Source organism: Ruditapes philippinarum, unplaced genomic scaffold (genome assembly GCF_026571515.1).
Source record: "Ruditapes philippinarum isolate M1 unplaced genomic scaffold, ASM2657151v2 ctg4092_1_1_1_1, whole genome shotgun sequence".
NCBI lineage: Eukaryota > Metazoa > Mollusca > Bivalvia > Venerida > Veneridae > Ruditapes > Ruditapes philippinarum.
In genome coordinates, this window is record NW_026855099.1 from 226,804 (window position 1) to 239,393 (window position 12,590).

A 12,590-nucleotide genomic window follows, 5' to 3' on the forward strand; every position below is an offset into this window, starting at 1 on the left:
GGGGATTTTGAAGACTTGGGTACAGTTACTATAAATTCATGTCCGACAACTAGAGGTATATGTAATGGTAAAGCTATAGTTGCAATGAGAGATACTGGGTGTCATGCGTCATAGTACGAAGGAATTTGGTAAATGCAAATCAATTGTTAGGGAAGTCCAGACGATGTAAGTACATTGATGGTAGTGAGCACAAGATTAGACATGGCGTTAATTGATCTTGATTGTCCGTATTACAGGGGTAACTGTAGAAGCACTATGTGTAGATAATCCTACAAATGATGTAATTATCGGTAACATAGAGGGTGCTGTAGAACCAAAATTTTGGTAAGTTAGCTTCAGCAGTAGAAACAAGATCGCAGAGTAAAGTTAAAGCTCAATAGAAGACTTAAAGTTTTCCTTCACAGATTTTAGACATGACTAATGTAGAGTTTGTAGAGAAGCAGCAGGCAGATAGTTCATTAGATGGATGTAGAAAGAAAGCAGAGGAAGGTACTGTTAGAAACTGTAGAGGTAAAGGGGCAAGTGAAGTTTCAGCTCAGGAATAAGATGTTGTTTAGAGAGTTTACGGCAGGAAATGGTCACGTAAGTAAGCAGTTAGTAGTTCCTAAGGATCTTAGGGAGTCTGTGTTTTAAAAGTAGCGCATGACTCGCTTTTGGCAGGACATCTTGGTATTAGGAAGACAAGTGAGAGAGTCTTAGGGGAGTTTTATTGGCCAGGTGTTCTTGTAGAGGTTAGACGATATTGTCAGTCTTGTGATATTTGTCAACGTACTATTTCTAAAGGTAGAATAAGTAAGGTAACTTTAGGTAAGATGCCCTTTGATTGATACTCCTTTTAAGAGAGTTACCGTTGACATTGTTGGTCCGATCGAACCTATGACTGATAGGAAGAAAACCGATATATTTTGACCATGGTAGACTATGCTACCAGATAAATCCTGAAGCAATTGCAAATTGCCTAGTATAGAGACTGAAAGAGATGCCGAAGCATTAGTTGACATGTATAGTAGATTAGGTGTTCCAGAGAAATGCTTACAGATTGTGGGATGCACAATTTACTTCACAGATTATGAATGAGGTTAAGTAGTTGCTGTCTCTTAGACAGTTAACAACTACACACCGTATCATCCGATTGGTGTAATGGTTTAGTGGGGAAATTTAAATGGTAGTTTAAAGCAGATGTTAAACGGATGTGTAGTGAAAGACCTACAGAATTGGGATAAGTATTTGAATGCTATGTTGTTTGCGTATCGGGAAGTTCCACAAGAGAGTTTAGGACTCTCGCCATTTGAAATTGTTATATGGACTGTAAGTATAGAGGTCCAATTACCATTTTTGAGAGAGTTATGGTCATGAAAAAACAAGGAATGACGAAGTTTTAAGACAATTATCAGCTATGTAGTCGTGATGTTGCAAGAAAGACTAGAAAGTACATGTAAGATAGCAAGCAGGAGTTAGAGAAAGCAGTATTTAGGTATAGAAAGTATTACAACAAGAAAGCTAGAGATAGAACTTTTTTAAAAAGGGGAGTAAAGTCTGGTTCTTATACCTACATAAACGCAAATAAGTTGTTGTTACAGATGGAAGGTCCATTTGTAGTTTTCCAAGGTCGTGAACAAATTAGATTATCGATAGACATAGTAACAATAAGATCAAAAACTTTCCATGCCAATCGTGCTGAAGGAGTATGTTGAAAGAAATTTCGTAAACAGAACGAGGTGCATTGGCAAAGGTAAGTGGAAAGCTGTTGTAAGAAGCGGAAAATGGGTATGATAATTAGAGGAAGATGAATAGTTTAGAAACAAGTTACCAAGATGATAGTACATATTGTTATGTCCATTGAAAAAGGGTTCAGAGACATATAAAGATGTTCAAGGTCAATCCTGACTTACAAACAGATTGTAAGACTCAGAAATTGCAACCTTGTTAAAGAAATTTTCAGATGTTTTAACAGATATACCCGGAAATACGTCATTAGTTCAGCATGACATTTAAGTTGACTACGTCAAGGTAACTTACTACCGGTATGGACTAAGGGTTATCCTATTCCTTTTTCACTCACAGCAGATAGTAAAGGAAGAAGTTGATAAAATGCTAGAGTTGGGAGTTATCGAAACCTTCTAATGCTCCGTTTTCTAGTCCAATTGTCCTTATCAGGAAAAAAGGATAAAACGATTAGGGTTCTGTATTGATTTAGACAGAATCCAAATAAATGCACGGTATTTGATGCGGAACCGATGCCCAATATGGAAACAGATAATTTCGAAATTATCAAAATACAGGGTATTTTTCAGAAAATTGACCTTAGTAAAGGATACTGGCAAGTTTTCCTTTGTCTGACAATGCAAAACCTTTGACCGCATTTGAAACCCGTCGGGACTTTTTTTCAAATTCCGAAAAATGCCCTTTGGTTTAGTAATCTGTAGAATGATGAGAAAGGTTTTGAAAGATCTAGGTCACTCAGATGTTTTTTAGATGATATTTTGGTCTATACAGTCCATGGCCAGAGCATACAAAGCATTGTAAATGAGTTTTTTACCCAGTAAAGAGTCCTAGGCTTACTGCTAGACCGTCCAAGTGTTTATATGTTTTGAAAAATTGGAATGTTTAGGTCATATGATAGGAGGTAGTAAGTCCATTGAACTGTTCTCATAAGGTCAAGGGCAATTCAGGAGGGCCGAGAGACCCCAGCGACTAAGCGGGGTCCCGGCAATTTTTAGGGGTTGTGTCTTGGTACCGGGAAGTTCATTCCTAAACTTTGGCCGCCTTGCTGGTTCCGTTTGACCGATTTGACAAAAAAAAGTTTCAACCAAATCGTATTGAATGGGTGAAAGTCAGGAAAAGGCTTTTTTCAGACTCTTAAGGTAGTTTGACCGGTCCGCCCCATTTTGAAAAAATTACGCAGATTAGACAAGATATTTATTCTCAAGTTGAAAATGCTTCTGATTGAATGATTAGGATCTGTATTACTTCAAGAACAAGGGTGAGAGAAATTTTCCCATTACTTATCCGTAGAAAGATTTTACCCAAAGGAACAGAAGTATTCTGTAAAAGAAGGGAGTGCCTCTTGGTATTGTTTTTGGGCAATTTCAAATTTCAAGGAACTTGTTTGGTAAGGGAATTTATTCTAAGACAGATCACCAGCCGCTTTTGTATCTAAAAAGGCAAAGTAAAGTAACTCTAGAATAATGAAGATGGTCTTTGCTTTTGCAGCCATTACAGGATAGGATTAGAGCAATCCCAGGTAGAGAAAAACATAGGTGCAGAGTAATTTAAGCAGGGATATAATGTAGAGTGTAGTGTAGTATTTATGGTGGTTATGAATATGGTGTACAGTATTTCTACTTACATTTTGCAATTTGTCGTTTTTCACTTTTGTTGTATTTAAAGATAAAATTAATCAATTTTTCTTATTTAAAGGGGGCGTAAGTGTCACAAAGTGAAAGTACGTTTGTAAAAATCTTGCATTATATTTTCACCCGAACCTCATTTTTTTACTCTATATTCATTATGTGAGATTGCATCATCTTTTGTTCAATTTAGAGTTTTCGGGTGAAATTATTATTTAGAGATATTTTTATGGTTTGGCATAAATTTCCATGTCTCAATTTAAACATCTTTGCGTTTTATTTCACAAAATCCTTTCAGTAATAAGAAAGTTACATTTTTGTTTTATGAACCAGATATATGGTATTATGTCTGTATTTTTGAAGGACGGGCCTTTATTTTACATAACTATTTTTCCCGCCGTCCCAGCTTTATTTCGTGCAAATCGATTTTTCATGTTTTGCACGATCCGTTTTCCCGCTCAGTACTCAGTAGTTTGCTATATATTGACTAAATTTTAAGTGTTATATGGCAATGCACTGAACGTTATACAGGTCACTATGACGGTGACAGACAAATTATATTGTCATAAAATTACAGCTTGTACAAGGTAAATTTAGTTTTTCTAGTGATTTTGTTTCATAAATTTTTGCTATTTCGTAAAATACTATTTTTCTATTAGATATTATAGTTTATTTGATTCAGGTTTAGTTATTTGGCAGTAATTTATGTTTTCTAAATTTTCTAAATTTTTTGCAGATTAAAAATTTTAAAAGCTCTTTTTATTCTAGTGTTTTCGCTTTGCAAATTTATTCCGAGACATGTTAATTGATGTATTTTAATTGAAGTATTAATGATATTGTAATTGTATAGGAGCCATGAAATATTTTATAGATCTATATATATCTATTCATTAATAATTTATTATGGTCTTACGTATTTGTGTAAACTTTATGTAAAATGCTGCAGTATCGTAATGATTTGTTTCAATCAATTTAATTTACGTTATCATCTTACTTCATTTCATTAATCATCAGTTTTTGTTATAAGTAAATACAACGTATCAAAACTAACGTATAGATCTCTAGAGAAGGATCTTCAGTGGCATGATTTTTGGAAAAACGTTTTATTTATTGGTGGTTATTATGTGGCGTATATTTGAATATAATTTGCAACGCAGTATTATGCGGATGTGATTGAATTTTTGTTCCACGGAAGTATGGTGTACTATAGTGGACATTTTTTTATCTTCAAAAAGCACGTTATTTTTTTTGGAAACGCTAGCAAAGGTCGATTCTTTTCCAAGGAACTTTATTATACCCTTAGTTTGATTATCATGGAACTTTACCCATTGTTTTATACTTTGTAGCTTCTTATTTGAGGAAACCCGAATATGACACGGGGCCCTCCCACGATGTCCATGGCTAAAGGGTGACGATGCCCTTGGTTCAGGATCCTATCAACTGTGCCAACACTGTAGGGAAGTCAATTAGGCTTGATAAGATTTATACAAGACGCCCCGCCATTTGTGACGAATTTTTGTTCAACAACTTGCCATCCCTCTTTATTTGAAACATCATGACAGCACTTTACGGGAGAAACTAGACTGAGAATAATACTTGATGAGTGTTTGTTTGCGCAGTGATTTTTCATATCTAATCATTTTTCATTTATAAATATTCATTTCTTGTAAATAAATTTGTATATATTTTCTGTTCTGAGTTGTTGGTTGTTTTAGATAGCAATTGTGGTCGGCCTGGTATCCCATCGTAGTCCCTATTGTGACAAATACCACCCGACAAGATATAACAGATGGTAATGAAAAATGGTGCTGTCAAAAATATGAGTACCAGCTTGGAGTATCTCATACAATTTACCTATTCGAAAAAAAGGCCAGGTTTAATTTGAGACCTTACCTTAACGTGTACATCGCGTGTATAAGTTCAAAGTTGATAACCTGGTCATCCTTGCAAATATTTTCAGCCCCAGAGGGGTATCTAGTCAATTTGTATGCGATCTTATATTTCTAGTGAAGCAACAGCTGTGCTTTGTTTGGCCACATCACATTTTGTACCACCGATAACGTATGGGACAAATGCGTTACTAGTGTCGCAAATTTGTAATAGAAATAAAGCTCGTAATAGAGAAAAGAAATACGTATTTTCTTTATGCAATATTGGTATAATTTGTTACGAATGTGTTCGATACCAATACTTTTTAAGTGACGTACCATCACATAAGTAACAATGCAGATTTCAATAATATATAAATTGAAGCAAAACGCGCATATTTACAAGTGGAACACACCCTATGTAAATAATAACATATCGGGTCCTTACCTTAGTTAATGGTTATAAAACGTTTTGAATGCAGGGAATAGTATGTTACATTATTTTATTATCTTTCTAGCTTCACTTAATGCAGCATGTCAATTTTTCATTGTATTTACAAATGTAAAATTATCAAACATACCAGGGTAAGATGAACATGTAACAACACATACTAGTTAATGTTTTAATATTCTATTTTTAATATTCTATTTTTATTGCACAAGCCCTGATACAAAAATATGCTTAAAACATTTTTTTCCAAAATCACATTTGCATAACAAAAATAAACAATTCATTGTTCAAATTTCATAAAACATCAAGGGTGATAACATGTTCTATGGCTAAAATAAACCTACGCTAGCATTGTCTACGTCTGTCAAATCAATAGTGTCCATAAATTTCTATCACTAATTTTCTAAGTATTTCAATTTATTACCCTACAAATATTAAGTGTCTTTAACAATATCATCTACGCAGAAAGTATCTAATCGGGTTTATAATATTGCATGTTTGTAACATCGCTTTTAATAGGATAATCGTGACGCTAATATAGTCTATATACTTTAAAGATTTTTAAACGAATTTATAATACAGCATACTTGCTTTTTTTTGGAGAAAAAAAGTCAGATTTCTTGTAAATTGACAGCAGCCGTGTAAATTAAACTATATAAACTTATTTAATGAAAAGCAACGTTACAAACATGCAGTATTATAAATATATATACATGATATCTATACAAATAGAAAAATACTCTATTCAAGGTAAAAAATAAGTTTTAAATTTTTAGAAATAATGCGTTTTAATCTTCTTCTCCCGATAAAGAAGGGCGTTCAACAGATTGCATGTCACATCCGATATATTCTTCTGTTTCATTCTTATCACTTTCAGTTTTATCTACCTCACTTACAATACACGTTTTGGCGTCATTCAATTTTGTATTGATACTATCTAATGTCGGTTTATCATTTGACATGACGTCATTTCCTGTATCACGCGAAACTCCTGATTTAACATCATTTTCATTGACAACGTTTATTCCTTCACTAGTCCCACATTGATCTGGTTCAATATGTCCCTCCACAACCTCAGTGTTTCTTTCACTATGATCGTCATGTTTATAATTATTGTTAACTAACTGTGCATGTAGTTTGTCATTAAAACCTAACTGTTCCATTCGATCCTGTAAATCTGTATTGACTCGCGTTTCTCTTTGACCTTCTGAATGTGTATCAAACACTTCGTCATCTGTTGTACTTCCAAATTCATCATCACCAAGATCGCTCCATTCACAACTTGCCATAGATTCTAAAAATAGTAAAATAATATTCTCAACCTCTTTGAATAATACATATTCGTAATTTACCACAATTTTGGTTAATTTGGTTGTTATGTTTGGTTTTACGGTGAACCAGCACAAATCAGACCATATGGCGCCGAAACAAGAAATATGATTTTGACTAACCTCGGTGTTACAAACTTAAAGCAACACCAGCGTTTGACACTACTTCACCTGCTGGAGCTAAGAGATGCAAATATTCCAGTAATTCAAACCCGTTTAGCCGTCTCTTACGATCACGCAGAGATAAACGGTGCCATGGCTGCAATTCCGATGCCTCAACCCTTACAGGCAATCCTATCATTACTGTATCGACATGTCTTAACTTGCCCAAACTCTACGACACAAAGTCAATTTGTTCAAATAATATGTCGTTGACAACAAAAGCAATAAGGAAAATCAGATAAACGTATTTATCACAAAATAATATATAAATTTTACACAAATGAGAGTTAATCATTTGTATCCGACGTCAAGACTTCCTTGATCATTGGCAGTTAAAACAAAACATGAAACATGCATTTTCAATACAAACCTATGGATTTTAGTAACAGAAATGTCATTCTGAAATCGTAGTTTATAAGCCACGTAAAACAAAACAACAAATAAAAACATTTGATATGATGTTTATATCTAGAAAGTTTATAATGATTTCTTTTACAGTCATGACACGCTTCTATTTAAGAACTGAAACTGAGGATGCTATCCAGCTAGCTTACGGAAAGCCGCTGGTTCCAATCCGGGGCCCATAACTGAAATAAGGCAAGGAGGGACACCTGAGGTCGTCCTCCACAAGTTAAGCTGGAAAGTCGCCATATGACCTATACTTTGTTGGTTTGACGAAAAAATACTTCAAAACAAACCGAAATAACTGAAATACATATTTTTTTGTTAAAGGCCATTTATATGTTTCAGATATGAGTTTTCTTTAAAAAAAAAAAGTATTCCGACACAAGTGACGCTCTTTTTGTATTTTACTACCATTGAAATACATATGTATATATTTATCTTATATAATTACTGGAAAGTTTTACCCTAGTTATTTGTTTGGGTCGTCAGACCAAACAAATAATGGTAGCGAAAAATTTCAGACTCTAATGCTGTTAATTGCAATTGCCGGAAAGTAGTCCGCTTTTTTGAAGCGGTTACTTCCTTTTATATGTAACACAAAGGCCGAAAATTCAGGGGAGATCACTGCGTAAATATGGTCACATGACAGGCGCATTAAATTTTCAAGCAAAATAATTCCCCGAATGGTCGAATATTTCTAATATTGTTTTATTCTTTATAGATATAGCATGCTTTATAATAAGCGTTATAGTCGTTTACAAACCCTAATTTAGAATAATATGGTTTTCTAAATAAATTCACCGTGGCCGAGGGGTTTGCGCGCTCGCTTTAGGATGCGAGAGGTCTGGAGTTCAAATCCCCAACTTAAGGCAACTCATTTTTTTTTAAATTATATTCAAATAAAGATTGGATTGAAATATCAATGTTGCAATTAGTCTTATAGCCAATCTACTACAAATTAAAACGTTGGAAAGCATTGGTGCACTATACAAAAACAAATTGTTTTATAAATCTTCAACAACCTTCACCTTTCTGACATTCTGAGACCAAAAACAAATTCAGCTCCTTCTGTGCTTTGATTTTTTTTCAAACTTACTCATGTCACTTTCCGATATACGGAAGTCATGCTATCTGTGTCCTGCACCGACCTCCCTGGCATCCGGGGAATTTTTTTGCCAGATTTTTCTCGCGTCGTGATTGGTGTATTTCTTCTGAAATACTTTCGAGTTTTGGCAGTGACTCTGTATAGCTTCTTTTACAACATTGATTGCAGCTTTTGTAAATCCAACCTTTTTTGCTTCTGTTTGCGTAAAATATAACAATTTCGTAAACTGCAATTAAACTTTACTGCAAACTAAACAAGAATTTGCTTGCGGGTAATATACCGACTGTGGTTTGTACATTTATAAATCAAATGGATTAACATTAAACGGTATCGTTGTACAGTGTGTCGGAAGTTTAACTAATCTTTTGCAAACCTTTACGGTTTTCATCCATCCCTTCAAAACTTTTTGTTTTTTTTTTTTGGTTTTAAGTCACACCGTCACAGTATATGGTTTTCCCCTTCAAAAACATTTACACTATTGTTTTAGAGGAACTTATACAGAGAGCCATAGTTATGTTCTTCACATGATATGTCAACTAGTATAGACTCATGTTAAACCATTTTTTTAAAAGAAACATTTAATACAAACAAGTCTGTAAAAACTGTTTTTAACATTTCTTGAAGAGTTAGGTAAGATAGCTTTGATACCAAAACAAATGTAGGACTTTTTATCTCCAAATCAGAAGTCATTGGATGAAGGCAAAATTACCGTCTGATGGGTCAAATCAAGGTATTTTCTACGTTTAGTTTATACGGATTCTATCTTTAGTTTGATTGTGTAGGCAGGTTACACTCTCCCAATCCGTTCCTGATCCATCAGAACTAAGCTAATGAATGTTAAGTTTCTTGCACAAGGAAACAACGGATTTTGCCCATTACGACATTTGAATCTACGCAGATAAGCGATCTCATTAGATTATTAGTCCCGATGTGTTAACCACTCAACCATGCTATTCATACATGTAATTATAATATTAATAAACAAATAAATAAATTCTTAAACTTACATAAGTTTAACATCAAGTTCAGCTTTTAGTTCGAAGTAAGGTTTTGCTTTCTTAATTGAGCGGGCATAATTTCTTTTCAAGAATTTGAATTTGCGACTGAGTTCGGCATATTTCGCAGATCTCCGTTGGTGATTCTGTTCACGTTTTTGCCTTTCCTTTTCAGCCTCTGCTGACCTAGAATAAAATGTTATTCTACGAGACATTAAACTAACAAATTCTTAAAATACTTTATCTTTGATGATAAAATATAATTTATAAAAAATATTCAATTATTTTCTCACCTCTTAACAAAACAATATTCTGTACCTAATTCAAATATTTTATTAGGCTCAGTGTATTCCAATTCTTTAAAGTACATTTAATTAAGTGAATGATTTTCCCAGTAATTAAAGAAGACCAGTTTTATGACTTTGATTTTCTTGAAAAAATTTTGGCTGGTCTGGAAGCATGCAGCTTTAATACATAATGTAACAATTGGCACGTATTGACATGTCTTTTTTTACAATAACATCATATTAATATTATAGTTTACATTTAACGATGTTTTACAAGGACAGAAACTGCTGTCAGTCATTAAAATGTATCTTCAGTCAAATAAATAATAACAAATAAATTAAACGTCACACATTAGAGATTTTGAAAGCTGCAAAATTATCTGCGGGAAAAATTGTTATATTAAAACGTAACCTTGGCGGATGGCATGATTTAGCATTTTCCTGCCAGGCAGACGTGAGCTGGGCGGCCGTTGTCCCCGTGTCTTCTGTCAACCTGCTTTTCTGCTAGAGCCACGGTTTCCCGTGCGGCCTTATAACACGCTTACAGCGGTCTGGGAATTGTCGCGCAGGCCCTTCAACGCTTCACTTTGTGCCTTCATTTGATACAATGATAATGATTATTTTTATTTTATTCATAATATATAAAATTTTTAATTTTTAAAATTATTATGACACGTGCTTGTACAAACTTTTCTAAAAAAAAAGGCATTACTTAGCCACTTCCTTATACATGTACAAATTTACAATTCACTTGAGCAGCTCTCATTTCTCTTTCGTTTTTTTGATTATTTACTACGAAGGGCTAGCCCTGTTTTGCCCAACCAATTTGCTTTTTGTTTCATCAATTTGTATAATATTTGAACATGGATTTGATGAAATATGTTAAACTAAGAAAATAAGAAAATATTTAAGCATATTGTTATAAAATGAAAGTTATGCAAAGCTTTTGGTAATGGATGTCAAATAAACAGCAACATTTACTTAAGATTTTAACATTTTACAGCAATTTTCTTGTTAAGTAAATACTATTTCGCTTTAAATGTATAAAAGAAATGTGTCTCTACCAGCTTAGCATCCAACGATAATTTGTCAGTATTCCCGCGCTTTTTTGGATACTCTTCTTCGGCCTTTTGCAATGATTTCCATTTGACCGGAAGTTCCCGACACGATGATGCGATATTTTGACCTGGCCTCCTGAATAGATCACAGAACTATGGTGTTTTCATATAGAAGGCTTATTTTTTCAAGGGGCAGTTAAAGAATGACGATGTATATAAATAAATAATACATTTCAGCATCAATAAATATGGATTTAATGGAAAATGCTTTATCAGATTTTATCATTTTTTTATTCCGAATTTTTATTAAACGAATTTATGAATATAAATTCATAACGAAATTTTTAATTGATAAAGTTATATATCATTTCAATGTTATTCAATGTTAATTTTACAGAGGGAAAAAAACAAAAAACATTACTTTTGGAAAAATGGTAGTACGATACCATTGTATCGTACTTAAAATTTATTGCCTTCATATCAATATATTTAAGACTCTAGCATATCATTTCAATAAGGACAAGTTAATCTATAAAAAAGTACCAAAATGGCTAACAAAAATTCGGCTCATTGCCACGACAAATACATAAGGCCAAAATAAAAAAATATGTCTGGTTCAGGGAACCCGACCGACCCTATTTTTTTTTAACGCCGACCCTCAAAACTTTTTTTTTTAATTTTCGGTACGAAAATTTTTTTGGGTACGAAAGTTACAAATGTGAAAATTTTGTTTACGATGCCTGATGAATTTGCCGATGAGTAACAATCTTAAAATAATCAAAAAAATATTCAAATTTAATATGATCAAAATCAACAACAAGTAGAATTGTGAATGTTTCTGCAGGAACAGACAAAATTTTCAATTGTCACCATATTTTTGCGATGCGCTTTTTATGATTAAAAAAATCGTAACCAAAAGGAAGATATGTTTTGTTAAAGGTCAGGGTATCGCATTGTAACATGGCCAGCGATTGGCTGAAAAAAAGTGCAGCGGGAAAACGTAATGAGTCAATTTATACATGAGGTGAATTGGATGGAAGTGGGGTATTTTTAAGTAAAAAAACTAATTTAAAAAAGTAACACTACACTGTCTTCTGAAGAAAATGAAAATATTTCATGAGTCTCAGTGATAATTTTGACTTGGATATTTGCATTCATAAAAAGTGTATGTCAGTCCTGTGATCAAGCAGAAAATTTCAAATGAAATGGGGGTAATCTCTCTGAAGTCATTTTTGCAAAAAAATTTTGGTTGGCTACCCCTATATAACAAGAAAATTTTTATGTGTCAGGCATTTCATTCTGCTAGAAAAATTAGCTCTTTAGCATGAAACTCAATTTTAAGGTAGGATTAGGGACCATTTTTCTTATAATGTAAGTCTATGGAAATAATCAATGTGAGTGTCTGACCTTAAAGAGAGGGAATTGGAACTGTCATAATTCATTTGTAGTACATTTGTCTTCATTGATACACCATGAAAAGCTGATATTTTGGAAGGAAGAATGGATGTATACAGCCTGTCTAGGTATGAAATTTCATTATTTCAATGCAAACTGTTGGTGTTTACAGCAGATAATGGGGGC

The 12,590-nt window shown here is 33.5% G+C and overlaps 1 protein-coding gene across 1 annotated transcript; it reads right to left on the minus strand.

Annotated features, from left to right (window-relative positions):
* Nucleotides 1–5,827: 5,827 nt before the first annotated feature.
* LOC132742110 (uncharacterized) lies at nt 5,828–8,702 on the minus strand. Its single transcript, XM_060730430.1, has 2 exons — nt 8,661–8,702; nt 5,828–6,963 (listed from the first exon to the last, which is right to left on the minus strand). Exons 1-2 carry the CDS (start codon nt 8,662–8,664, stop codon nt 6,458–6,460), a joined length of 510 nt encoding a protein of 169 aa, XP_060586413.1. The 5' UTR covers nt 8,665–8,702; the 3' UTR covers nt 5,828–6,457.
* Between the last annotated feature and the right edge of the window lie 3,888 nt (nt 8,703–12,590).